The sequence below is a fragment of the Bacidia gigantensis genome (genome assembly GCF_019456465.1).
Source record: "Bacidia gigantensis strain McMullin 20006 chromosome Unknown contig_244, whole genome shotgun sequence".
NCBI lineage: Eukaryota > Fungi > Ascomycota > Lecanoromycetes > Lecanorales > Ramalinaceae > Bacidia > Bacidia gigantensis.
The window spans coordinates 262,450-276,449 of NW_025408600.1; the positions used below are offsets into that span (position 1 = coordinate 262,450).

Below are 14,000 nucleotides of genomic sequence, written 5' to 3' on the forward strand. Positions count from 1 at the left end.
CATTGACAAGCGATCTTTGGTGTTGGATGAAAGAGGGTATGTTGATAGCAGGCGCGTTACCACAAGGGTTCAACATGAGGTCGAGACTTCATATCATATCGACATATCCATCCAACGAGGGCAAAATGCTGATTCCGGATCGACATCCTGTTCAGCTCAAGATGTAACGCAAACTTTCTCCATGGCCGCATGATCACTACGGTGATGTTATTGCTGGTCATGAGTCAAATTGTGTTGGGGCTCAAACATCTTGCTATGACTGTCATTGTTCTGGAGATACATGGGAGCTGAGGGCAAATCGAGGGTGTTGTGTGCGCTGTCCAAAGAGTGACATATTCGGGGACGGGAAGTCGGCTCAGCCACTAGGTTGAGACCTGGTACAATATCAGCACGGTCGGGTGCCGAGGAAACCATCATATAAGATGAGTATTGTATTGGAGACGTACATTCTTGGTCGGGCTCAACAACGATCAAATCGTGGTCGAGACCACGACGTCTTCCGAACTCAGCTGTCCTTCGAGCTGAGTGCACGATAACAAGGCGTGCAAGCGAGCATTGAGGGACTGAGGGCGACCGATGGCATCGTGTGTATCGTCAATCACTGACATATACAAACCATGAAAGTGTGGCTCACAGCCAGGTCGAGACCTGGAAAATTGTTAGCGCTGGTCGATACTGAGGGAAACTATCTTACAAGATTAGCATGACATGGAAGACGTAAATTCTTGTTCGGCGCCACAGCGACCAAGACGTGGTCGAGACCACAGCGTCTTCTGCATTCGTATGTGCTCTGAATGTCGAGTGGGGAATTGAGGCGAGCCTCAACGTGGCGAAACAATGCCTTTTCTGGAAACAGAAAGCTCAAGTGAACGTTCAGATATCGTGAAACACGGACTCATTGCGTGGCCGAGGCCGCGATCTTAGTCGAGAGGGATTAATGCACAGAGGTCAGGTCTGAGGCTGTCAAGCTTCGAATTGGTCTGACTTCGTTCCGGTGTTTATCTGCTAATGCTGTACGATCCGCGGCGAAAAAGGTTATCCAGGTGATTTTTCACCCTCCAATGACAGGCTTGTGGTTGATGCCACGGTTGTCGATTGGTAATCACCGTCGGACCCATAAACAGAGGGCGAGCCTACAAAGCGAGGGAGAGATATCTTCCGTTAGCCCGGCCGAGAGGAAACCTTTCAATTGAAAATGCAGGAAACAGAGGCTCAGTTTGGAATGAGTACAAATCTAGTTTCATCATTGTCACAGTGATGGAACACGTGGCTGAGGCCACTGCTTCAACAAAGCTCCTCAGATTAGAATCAAATCATCATTACTGGGGGTATCGTGAAAAGAAGAGATGAAAGTGTTTACTTGCCTTGCAAAAGGATCGAATACCAAACAACTTTTGTCGTCGTCTTGAGTCAAGCATTTTGTCTCAGTCCTTGTCGACTGGGAGGTGTCTGACTCGAGTCGGTCTGCAGTGGACGATCCCATGGCAGCTGCTTAGAAGCTGCGGTAGGATTGGTACCTAGAGGGAGGGTCTGCAGGTCTCGAAACCCTGACATGTATCAGCCATTTTCCAGTGGTACATGGACAACAGCATAAGCAAGGCAAGTACACGGCTCAGACAATTATGTGCAACATCATTCTAGTACAAAGACGATCGCGTGGCTGTGGAACCACTGATCAAGCAATGATCTAGTAAGACATGAAAGTGTGTGTTATAATGTATCATCATTGCCACGGAAGAGAACAAAGACATAGGGTCACTTATCTCTTAGAAGACCGGGGAGCGACCATCACCCATGGCCTCCATCCAGTATACCAGTGCATGACCTCCAGATCGATGTTCTTTTTCGGATGATATTCGAATGGGCGAGCCCGTTCGTATGGCACTTGTGGGGAAGAACAGCTTCTAGCTGACGTCGAAAGCCCGTACGCATGGAGGGGAAACCTATCTGCAGGACCCGAAGGCTTCATGCAGAACGCTGTGATTACACTGCTGTAGTTTTCAAATCGATGCGTTGCAGAGAAGCTGGCACAATTGGGTCTGTTTTGGAAAAAGGAGGAGGGAGGACGATGATGATGAAGGCCAATTCCGGTATCTCAGACATGCAGCCACATCTTCGGAAATCAAGCAGCACATGATATCGAGGGATCTGGCTGACTCTGAGTCTGTGTTTGGAAGAGGGAGTTTGTCTGCTGGCACGCAGTCGTAAGTCAGCTTCGGCAAATGTGGATGGTGGATAGGCACAGAAATACGGGAAGCTTACACAATGGGGGATCGAGCATGTTGAGTAGAGCCCAATAACTACTGCGAACAGTGGACTTTATGTTGCAACTGGTAGTTGCATGGAAGGAATTTGATATTGCCTTCGCGGGTGGTGAAATAATTTGAAGGCAAGATGGAGATATTGGTGGACGAAAGAGCTTGATGTAGGAAAGGAAGAGTGAGTAAACAAAAGAGAACTCAAAAAAGGGCGTAGCTAAACGATGCAGACGGTCGACTAGGAGACATCTGAAAATGGCAAGAACGAAGGGTAGCGGATATGGCTTGAGGCGCGAAGGTTCTTTCACCTCAATATTTTCAACTGATATACGACTGACTGACTGCTGACAATAGTATCACACTGATGGTATTGGAGATGGCACAATTGCGGACTATATAGGATCTTGATATCAACGTCTAACTCGAACATCGACTCTTGTTTTTATGCCCAAGGATTGGGAGATCATCATACAGTTTGGCAATGACTATGGCTGCTCCTTCCTACTTTACGAACAACCGAGCAACTCGTCAGCTTTGACTGTTCGTGATATCCTTAGCCTACTGCTTCTGAACACCAGGTATCCTGCATTAGAATGGACCTTTTTAAGACCGCTCGTATTTAGCAAACACTGCTTTCATGTTAACAAATCAACGGCGAAGGCTAGAACATGTCTCCCGATCTGCAACCTGGTCAGATTTACCAGGTATAAAGTGGCGTGGAACGCAGGGCGGAAATACGAATAGGCAGGAGCAGAGACAACAAGGTTAGTGGGAAGGAAATGGAGGGAGAGACCTTCAAGCTGAATAGCCAAGGAGCACAAATGGATTCTAGTGTCAAATGAGTGAGATCAATCTATCAAGCCCTGCTCGAGTCACATTTCAATACAACGTACATGGACACAAATGATTCTCAACTGAAGCAGAAAACCTCCTGCAAATCTCTGAGACCTATCATCCTCAATCAAGGCTTGAAGTCTCCATCCTCGTCCTCAGGCTGAACCTCATCGACACCCCCATCAGCGACTGTATCTGCGGTACTCACGTCGCCATCCTTACTATCATTCCACGGGTCAGCGTATCGTCCAGACACGTGACAATAGAGGTCAAAGGCGGCGGGGCAGGCAGAAAAGCACCGTAAGGCAGTGGGAACGAGTCAGAAGGGGGCTCACGCTGTTCCACCAACTCCATACTCCGAGCTCTCTGGCTTTGCATCTTTGGCGCTGGATTCATACCTATAGTCGTCAATTACTGTAGTGGAAGAACGGCGGAGGAGGAGCATACTGTGCCTTAACGTCTTCCTTTGCTTCGTTGGGCATATTGGCAGATCGGAGACACTGGTTTGCAGATTGGGTGTACTATATTGGCTTAGGCAGGTCTACTGTGACGGATATGGGCTGTATCTGGGGCAGGAAACCCTTTTATTGTACCACAACGTCATCGCCTTCAAGCAGGTTTCACCTGATGTCACCCCTCGCGGGGTAAATAGGCTGCTTCTGGCCCTTTTCAGGGGTATGTTGATATATCAAGCACCTCGTTAGCTCTAGCTGAAGTGGTCATAACAAAAGCATGTTGTCATAGAGAGCTCTCTTATTCTTAAGAACTTGAGATTTCTTCTCCCTCATATCAAATCAGAACTTACCAAAGTCGACTGACTTGCGAGGCTGCAACGCTTCATTGCCGGCAAGTACTTTCAACGAGGTATCGGTAGCCTTACCTAGTTCGAAAGTCGCTGCATTGCAGTCAACATTGTTGTTCTTGAAAGTTTCCAGGGTGCTTCAAACCAAAAGTCTTAACAAGCATCCACTCTTCGAATTGAGGCTGGCGCCGATCATGGATTGGTCGAACTCGGATCGGAAACATTGTGTCCAGCCTTGTGTGATTTCGTCAGATCACCCAGGACTATCTCCACGTCGTAGCATAGGCTAAATCGCTCAATGCCACTTTCTCTCGACGATACGGGAAATCAGAGGCACAAACTCTGAACAATTGAAACTGCCACGGGAGACACAATGGATTTCCATTCAGTCGCCCTTGTCTCTATGTTCGGATCATTTGTGTGGTTTTTGGTGCGATCATCCTGTGTTAGCAATAGAAAGTCAGTCCACTCCGTTGCTTTGGATAACAATGACTCGCACAGGTTGTAAACGAATCTCAGATGGTGATTCTGTGGGGTTGATAAATCAGGAGGGCGTTTGCTCTTGGCCGCAAGGTGAACTCGGCACACCTTATTCCGTAAGGCTGCATATGCAAGATAAGTAACCTCCTGCAGGCTCAAATAGATTACATAAGATGTGACACCACCAATAAATTCACAGCCTTTGCCGCTTGCTTATGGGTGTGGTCGAGCTATGGCCTTTCGATTCAGTCGGATCGAGAGGTAGAGCATTCTGCGAATAGAATGTAAGCATCCACGGCGTACCTTTTTGGCCCCGGACAGCCCTAATTATTAATGAACCGCCTCATAACGCTTTTTTTAGGCCGCGTGTGCATGCATGATGGAGGGTGGGAGGATCAGGCTGAACGGAATGAGGACTCAAAAACCCCCCAAAGTAAGCGATGCCGCTCATTATTACCAGCTTTTCAGCTCTGCAATTTTCGCCTTTCGTCAGTCTTAGTTTTCTGCCATTTGAGTTTGTTTCAGCAAAAATGGGTGATCTGGCTCCGTCACCAACATCCTCAATCATTGATGTTGTTGGGCCAAGCCATGCGACTCACCCGGAATTGAAGTCATACACAGCCCTGCCGGACTCACACTCCATTCGTATGCTTGTACTTGAGCCTGGAAGTCCAATTGATCCCTTGAGAGGAAGACTTGAAATTGTGGACATCAACTCGGCTGGGAGCTATGAACCGGTCTCTTACGTTTGGGGCACCTCTAAGCTCGTAGACAAAATCTACACTCGGCATGGGAGTGATGATGGCCCATTACGGTTGACTGCTAGCCTGAAAGAAGCGCTCGTACGGTTTCGCCTTCCAGACCAGGAGCGTCGACTTTGGGCGGATCAGATCTGCATCAATCAATCTGACGTTGCTGAGCGCAGCCAACAAGTTCAATTCATGAAGCGAATATACGAGAATGCGAGTCACGTTCTGGTTTGGCTTGGTGCAGATGGTACTAGCCTAGCAAAACCGGCCTTTGAGCTAATTCGTGATCTCAATCAATTATTCCAAAATGAACTACAGAGAGGAGAATTCTACACTGAGCACACAAATAGGCTAGGGGAACAGTCAAGGGATAAGTGGAAGGCCTTGGATCACTTAGCAGATTGCCCATGGGTGAGTTGGAGCACCACCGCCAAATAGCATTGAAATGAAACAGCTAGCTGATCTTGTTCGGGCTCTTGTAGTTTACACGAGGCTGGATAGTCCAAGAGATCGGAACGAGAGCTTCCGCGACCTTGTTCTGGGGTGATGAGGAAATTGACTGGACGGTCCTTCATACAGTGTGCGAGACACTCACAGCTTACCACCACCTCCGTACCCGACTAAATATCCGAACTTCGGAGATCAAGTACGTGTTCAGACGCTTTGTCGAACCAGACATGACAAGCCATCACGCAAACCGTGTGAACTTTATATACGAGCTGCAAAGAGCACGCGGCCTGAAGTTCACCGATCATCGCGACCGCGTGTACGCCTGGCTCGGCCACTATTCGAAGCCTTGGACCTTCAAAAGCTTTGCAGAATTACTAACGGCCGACTACGAAAAGACTTTGGCTGAAGTCTACATTGACGTGGCTAAATTGGCGCTCAAGGCGGCGTTGAAAGAGAACATTAACGACGGATCTGGCTTGATTGTACTCGCAGCTGTGCAACATATGCATTTGAGACCTAGTGAGATACCTATGGAGGCTCGACTTCGAGACCGGCTTACTGATAAGGACTCGTTGCCATCCTGGGTTCCAGACTGGAGGACATATCAAAGCTTTATACTTTCAGAGCCAATCAACCCACACCGTGCTCATGGCTCGACAACGCCGATCCTAGCCTTTGAACATAATGACAGACTCCTTCGTATCAGTGGAATACGCATAGATGAAATTGAGCTCTGCTCTCGACCCTTAGCAATCAAAGAATTCCATTTAACAGATTCTTCTGAGGCGACTGAGTCGACCATCGAGTACATATGGCGCCACATGTGTGGCAAAAACGAATTCAATCTGACTGGCCAGTATCTCAGCAGCGATGAGTCCTGCCTGTTTGCCTGCATGCAAACATTGAGTAATGGCTGCGTCCAGATCGCCACCCGGGAGAAAATGCAATACCATTCGATCCCCAAATCTTATTGGCTCGAGCAAGAGGCTTTGTACCTCGCAAAGGCGTTGGGTCAATCGGACAAAATAGCACCAGAACTGCATCGAATGGCAGAAATGGCAAGAAGCGTACACATGGATGAGCAGTGGAGTCGCTCGGCTAATGGCGCGTCAAAAAATCGTGTTTTTGCGAAGACTCAGAAAGGCTTCTACGTGTTGGGCCCAAAGGTCGCAGAGCCAGGCGATATCGTGTGCGTTCTTTTTGGAGGAAAGCTGCCTTTCTGCCTCCGCCCTCTGGGAGATCAATACCTGCTGGTTGGCGAGTGCTATGTGCATGGACTGATGAATGGGGAAGCAATGGATATGATGAGTCGTCAGGAGCTGATCGAAGAGGCGTTTGATATTGTTTGATGAAGATTCTGTCTGGCCTTCGTAATATATAGTCGTAATACTTTCGTCACTTTTAGTAAATGCAATAGATGGACGGAGGCAGCAATTGAAACCCAAAGCTCACGTCACCCCAGTCCACTTCCTTTAAACTCCCCAAAAGCCTCCAGCACGGCCTCCCTCAACTCCCTCGTCGTAAACTCCACCTCCACATCCCCCACCTTGCCCTCCCTGACCTCCGTCTCGCTCGCCCAGACATACCTCTGATGCTCGCTCGGATCCAGTCTCACCTCCACTCCCTCCACTTCTACACCTTCCCCACCTTTCCCATCCCCATCGCCCTCCCCAACCCCCTTCTCCACATCCACCACAAACAAAACCTTACAAATCCGCTTCCCCGACCGACTCGCAAAGAAATGCGGATCCCCCTTCGCTAGCACAATATGAGAGGCTTTGAGTCCCGTTTCCTCCCACAATTCGCGGGCGGCAGAATACAAGATGCTTTCGTCCTCGTCGTCGCATCCGCCGCCGGGTACTTCCCAGCGGTGGGGCATGCTGTCGTTTGCGGAGCGTTGGATGAGCAAGATACGGAGTGGAGAGTTGTCGTCAGGATTGTTGGTGAAGACAAGGGAGCCGGTGGCTATGTATTGGTATCTATCATCGGGGTGGTGGGAGAGGTATGTTTGCTGGGGAACGGCGAAGGGGGAGGTTGAGGGGTCGGCTGTGAAGTGGAAGGGGGAGGTGGGGGTTTTGCCATTCTTGAGATATGATGGGGGAGGTATTGAGCTGCTTTGAAGGATTTGAGAAAGGAGAGAGTGCGTTGCATGGCGGGCGTGTAGTGGTATCATCTAGGTTGAGAGCTAAGTAGTTGCCGACGGTTTAGGGGAAGTTTGTGGGGAGCTGGGGGCTGTAATAGTGGGAGAATCCATGTGCAATGGACGGTGATAGTAATCTGAAGTTATTATCAAGTATTTGCAAGCATATTTGTTGGTCCATCTTGATACCAATCCTTCATTGGACCTCAGCTGCATTTAAATTTGCACACTTACTGCCCGATAGAATGTTGAGGCCGGATCATAGATAATCCGGCTATCCTCAATCCGCTTACCCCTATTGGCCGGTATTTGTCACTTTTCATTTATGGGTATATCTCGCTGACAGATATCATGAAAGAAAAGAGCAATTTTGAGCAAGACCTGGAAATTCTGGCTTCACACCAAGTCTCAGCAATCCGGCAATGCCGATATTTAGATGGGTTCATTCCCTTCATGTGCTAGGTGCCTAATTTCAGTGGTAAAGCTAAGTGAGAGATTTTGATCGGAGTGAATTTTACGGTACGTGATTGCTCTGGGTTGGGGCGATGGAGTACTTCTGGAATTTGAATGTGAAATGCGAAGTCTGGGATATGGATAAGACTCCACCTGTTTTGTTGGCGAGGGGAGGTATATTCGCTTAGGGGATGAGATGCAGATTTCAAATACACAAAGTTGCAAGCCTCTTGAATCACCTCTATATGTCGTATTTGGCCGCAGGTTTCGCTCATAAGACATCTTATAAAGCTTGCAAATTTCTCAGGATTAAAAATGTATGTCTTTGATTTACGAAGCGAGAGGATACAGTGTGTCTTTCTGGAGAGGTCTGCCGTCTTGGAAACAGACCCACCACTTGAATCTTGAAGGTATAATTCCCCTTCGTTATCATTATTCGCGTACCCGAAGTGTTCTTTGAACAATACGAACCGAGACCGAGAATCTGGAACCGGGTTTCGCAGCGCCAAAAGGAACAATTCTAGTGCTTAGCGTCTATCATATAGAGCCATAGCCCGACTCACGCGTTTGAAGGTAGTCCATGGGGGTTGCAACAGCCCCTTACTGCCCTCATAAAGATTTGGCGTGGCCATGTTCTGGTGGAGTGGTCTCGACGCGTGGCTGCAGTAGCTTCAGGCACCGGTTTCGACGCCGTCTCATGTAGCTAAGAATTAGTTCAGGAAGCATTCTTCAGCTTGGTCTAGACTCAGCCTTATCAGCCTTGTGTGAAAGTTGCGTGAACAAAGAGCCACGAGTTGTCGGACATGTACACAACAGATGACTGTCATAGCTCTGTGACGTTCCATATATTTCCATGGGAAAGACGTATTATTACTCTCCGAATTGGAGCTATCCACCAGGCGGATCCATCGATCTCGGCCGCATATGGACCTCTCCGGACGACCCCCGAACGAACCTCACTCCTCTTGCCTCGAGCATCCCTGAGGTCCCACCAGAGGAAATACAAAAGGGCTGGAAAGAAGGTCAGAAGCATGAGACACACCCTGGCCGAGGTGGAACATTGGGGCTTTGGGCAAAGTTCTTGGAAGTATTCATAGGGATAGAGCGGACGGAGAACACTACTCTTCAAACAAGGAGAGAGGATACGTGGTTCTTTAATCCAAGGCCAGACGACACGACTTTCCTTGAGGCCGCCGTCGCTGAAGAAGCGGTACAGAACTTCATTATCAAGAACGATTACCGGAAGAATGTATACATGGTCACGGGTGTGAAGATATCTCGTGCAGCAAGCGGCAGCCATGAAGAGTCAAAGAGGACCGAGCTGAGTATGTCCGCGCAAGGCGATGGCGCACCCGCAGGTATACCAGTGTCTGCTGGGGCTGATCTCGGTCTTTATTCCAACAACCACACAACGTCATCGTTCGACGATTCGTCAGATTTTGTATTTGCGTATCGAATGAGTAAAGTATATTATGAAAAGGCCGATCCGTTGGAGCTGAGACATAAGCCCCACAGTAAAGGTGCGGCCTTATCTGGATTGGAGGACGAGATGGGAGAGCCGGCGGAGATAGAGGAACAGCTTGATACCATCAAAGTTCTGGGATTGGCGAGCCAGGATACCGCGCTTGGAGGCTCTACCCTTGAGAAAGAAGTCTTGGTTGACGAGACAAGTGGCGAGGAGTGTACTGTGCTGATTCCGAACTTTTATTGAGTCATTTTGATAGATAAGGACGTGACCTAATGAGTGGTCCATTACACTAAGGATCAGGTTGAACAATCATTACATTTTCCATTGCTGTGCATAAGCTCCACTCACCGAGAAGATCCCATGGTTTTAGAGCAATGGCCGTCGAAGTCGTCGTTAGCGCCCATGTGCCTGAGCAAGCCATGCAGCTATCACTTTTTGTGTCATCAATGTGGAAAACATCCCGCCGAGACCAAAAATCCCAATGACGTTGGCGAGGTATTTTGCTGTTCCCTGGTAATCCTCTGCAGCTTCGCTTAATTTTTCAGTACAAGTTTCGCAAAGTTCATATCGTTTGCCAGATCTAGCTGCAGAGGCGCAATCGCTACAAATACGAACAACGACATCCGGCATAATACTGATGGCTTGGAATTAATTTGCCTTCGATATTAAGCTCATCCAGAGATGGATTGTAATTCCAAGCTTGTCTCAAAGGTCAAGAAATCGGATCGGGAGGACGATGTTAAATATATTGATCACGTCTAGTAGTTCTACTAGCGAACGCCCTTAAATATAGCCTTACACTCTGATTAATATCATGCGTGAAGACAACCAAAATGGCTCGAGTAGCACACCTTCCATTATATATATGTAATTTCGTGATATACATCAAGCTTACAGCCTCTCTAGCATGCTTCCACGACCTGCATATTGAATATATCTATTACGATCTTGCACGGCGCTTTCCCCACCATTTCTACTAGTTGAAGGGTAAGACCATTACAGCAATCCACAAGATCTCATGACGTTAACGTCTGCCCGACTGCGACAATACCGTCCCAACAACTCTTAAAGTGACGAATACCGCTGCAAGTGCCACAGCGGCTGTGCCAGTCGCAGTACTCGCAGTGCTTCTATCAGCTGAGGCCTGGGGACTCTCTAGATTTGGTGAGTCAATCTGTGATTGTAGATCGTGTCATCTGCTTGGATGAGGGCCTAAATGTTCCTGTCGAGAAGACATTGGAGATGTACGAGGATCCGAGGACTTTGATGCGCCTTCTCTAGCAGCTGGGATCGCGCTCCGTGGTGTGAACTCCGAGAATGGCGGGGCGCTCTGTCCTCAAAAGTCGCTTGTATGCTCCTCTTCCGCTAATGACTCTGTCGACCAAATGCTCTCCCTCGTTCCGTCCCAGCTCTTAGATTTTAGGTTCGCTCTCCACTGTCCCGTACCATCCGACGGGGCTCGACCGTCTGAAGCTTGTATGCCTCACGTACCTGTAGAATAAATAGGTAGAGTGAGCTAAGTGGAGTTTCTGCCGTAAAGCGATCTATGTACCGCTGGTGCGGGATTTAATAGTGAAGGAAGGGATTGAAGGAAGGGATTGAAGGAAATATTGGGAAGAACCTGCCTCTGCCCCACCATATGTGGTCACTAATTGGTGGTCTGCAAAACACACCTGCGTGATGATATGTGCAAAAATAATCAAAAGGCTGAGCGGTCTTACTTCTCCCATCAGTCCCCACACAGTGGATCCTTTACAGCAGACGTAGCGATTATGTCTGGTGGCGCTCGTATTTTGTGTTTTGATGAGGGTGGAATTCGATGCCTCTCGGCCCTTGAGATTCTTCACCAGCTCATGATCGAAGTCAAAGAGAGGCTGCATCTTGCCAGAGTCCCGGAGCCATATGAATACTTCGATCTCATATGCGGCTCCGGTTTTGGTGGTATTCTAGCCCTTCTTTTGGGCAGACTGCATATGGTAAGTCTACCGTCAAGACCCGCTCAAACGAATGGTTGGCTTCCTGAGACCCTTCCTCGCCTTCGAAGAACTTCGTCCTTCTGTACACTCTAAGCATTGTCACTTTGCTATTTTCAATGCCGTTTTGGCATCATCAAGTGAAGTATTGCATGGCCAGATTCTGGTGCTGAGTTATCTCGTAGAGCATTGGTCATTGCAAAGACTGGCTTTCGGACATTATAAAACAGCTGTACAAACCTAGCGATTGGTATTGTTCTTGGAAGTCGAATGCGTCTTTACGAGAAGAGAGGACATACATACTAGGAGAAGCTCTGAAGAAGCTCTGTAGACTCTCAACACGTAGCTCGAACGCTTTGCTCAGAGCTTCAGATCTTGATATTGGCTGTAAAACCTTTGTCATCGCACTTCCCTCCCATAGTCCGACCACACCCACAAGATTTCGATCCTACACCTCGAGGTCAGACGCACAAATTCAAGACTGCACCATTGTGGAGGCTGCACAAGCAACCGCTGCATACCCGACCGAATTCTCGTCCATCAGACCAAAGGACTCAGACATTGACTACGTGGCTTCTGCTTTAGGTTTGGCAAACCCGGCATTCGAGGCTTTGGATGAAGCCACCAGGATCTGGCAACGAAGGGCCATTAAATCTCTGGTCAGTATTGGAGCTGGGAAAGCCAAGAACCTTCCCTTCGAGGCCGCTCCTGAAATTTCCTCCAACCCTTTCTCTGGTTTGATGCCATGGATAGATATCAGTTTCTTCCTCTCCTTTTCGGCCGCTTCTAGTCAGCTACTACAGCAGGCTGAGCAGAGTCACATACAATTGAGTAGAGTGGCAAAAATACTTGATCTCGAATACTTCCGTTTCAACACAGACTTTGGTCCGACTGATATCCTGCATGGCGATTACAAAATGGCAGATCACATACAGAAAGTAACTCAGGACTATCTTTTAAAGGAAGATATTAACATTGCCAAATATCAATGTTCAGAAAGTCTTTTGCAAGGGTGCAGTCATCTATTCTTGATTTCGAGCAAGACTGACTGTAATTAGACCGTCCGAGATTCTGCCTCCCCGCAATGACAACGCAAATGCCGAAAGTTAGTCCATCATGTGGAAAGGCCAGCTATAACACATCACAACGCTAAACACAGTTTTCAAGGTCTCACAAAAGAAAGCACGAGCCAAGCAGTCAAACATCAGCTCCCTGACATCGTCAAAGATCTTGACCCAGTCCTGTTCGATACAGAGCGCCTAAAAGCTTATCACGAACAGCTAGGAGCGTATGCCAAGCCCTTCGTCGAGCTGTAGAATATGCTGTCTCATGAATAACCTATTTCTAGGGCTGAATCCGCTAATGACTGGTTCGAATTACTGAATGAAAGGGTCCAGGTACCAGTGTCTAACGGAAGACGAGAAGATGATGTCAAAGTGAAACTCGCCATCTTAGATAGTGGAATCGATGCTATCTACGCAAATTCCCTTAACATGAAAGACAAGATGCGTGACTGGACAGGGTCACCTGATGGTGCTCACGATACACATGGTCACGGAACACATATCGCAAAATTGATCATTCGAGTCGCTCCTAATATAGAAATATATGTGGGAAAGGTTTTTCAGAAGGCGAAAGGAGATGAGAGAACAGCTGAAAGGGTGGCTGCAGTAAGGGTTTTAGTCTCTTTGGTCAGAGTATGCCGTACTCACTGTATGCTTAGGCTATCGATTATTGTCGAGAGAAGTGGGAGGTGAACATCATTTCCATGTCATTTGGCCTTCTTGAGCGCGATGATCAAATTTCCGCCGCGATCGGCCGGGCATACGCTGTTGGTATTCTCATGTTCGCAGCTGCATCTAATCACAGTCCAATGGAAGGACGGCACTCGATATTTCCAGCTAATATCAAAGGTCAAGTTTTCAAGATCTGCTCATGCGATGGCCATGGAATACCTTCGACCTTTACTCCGCTTCCAACTTCGAACGATGATAATTTCATGATCATTGGGGAATCCGTGGGACCAGCGTCGAAGGGAAAGAACAGTAGCGACACCTTAGAAAGACGATCAGGAACATCAATGGCGACCGCAATAGCTGCAGGCATAGTTGCGCTTCTTTTGGAGTATGCAGGCCAAGAGCATCGTAAGATTAAAAACAAGTCACGTCTCTGGCATTATGCGGGCATGCGTGCCATGCTCAACAAGATGACACCCAGTGACTCATACCAAAAGGCTAATGGACATCAATGGCTCATCCCATGGGAGCTCTTTAAACCTGGAAAAGCAAAGGACCATATCGACTATGACATATCCTGGGCCTTAAGAGAAGAAGGATATATCTGACGACTCAAACGCCTCACGGAATAGGACGCAAATATACGATGCAAAACCA

General features: G+C 48.1%; 3 protein-coding genes across 3 annotated transcripts; all 3 read left to right on the forward strand.

The window, feature by feature from the left end:
* Positions 1-4,904: 4,904 nt before the first annotated feature.
* KY384_004771 (uncharacterized protein) lies at positions 4,905-6,922 on the forward strand (the record flags this gene model as incomplete). The annotated part of the gene is made up of 2 exons (XM_044813275.1): positions 4,905-5,534; positions 5,606-6,922. The coding sequence occupies 2 exons, from the start codon at positions 4,905-4,907 to the stop codon at positions 6,920-6,922; spliced, it is 1,947 nt and encodes a 648-aa protein (XP_044669553.1).
* A 2,097-nt stretch (positions 6,923-9,019) lies between these two features.
* On the forward strand, positions 9,020-9,877 carry KY384_004772 (uncharacterized protein; the record flags this gene model as incomplete). Its single annotated transcript, XM_044813276.1, has 1 exon — positions 9,020-9,877. One exon carries the CDS (start codon positions 9,020-9,022, stop codon positions 9,875-9,877), a length of 858 nt encoding a protein of 285 aa, XP_044669554.1.
* Positions 9,878-11,487: 1,610 nt separating this feature from the next.
* On the forward strand, positions 11,488-13,951 carry KY384_004773 (uncharacterized protein; the record flags this gene model as incomplete). Its single annotated transcript, XM_044813277.1, has 6 exons — positions 11,488-11,610; positions 11,793-11,857; positions 11,954-12,597; positions 12,775-12,895; positions 12,956-13,268; positions 13,331-13,951. 6 exons carry the CDS (start codon positions 11,488-11,490, stop codon positions 13,949-13,951), a joined length of 1,887 nt encoding a protein of 628 aa, XP_044669555.1.
* Positions 13,952-14,000: the final 49 nt, after the last annotated feature.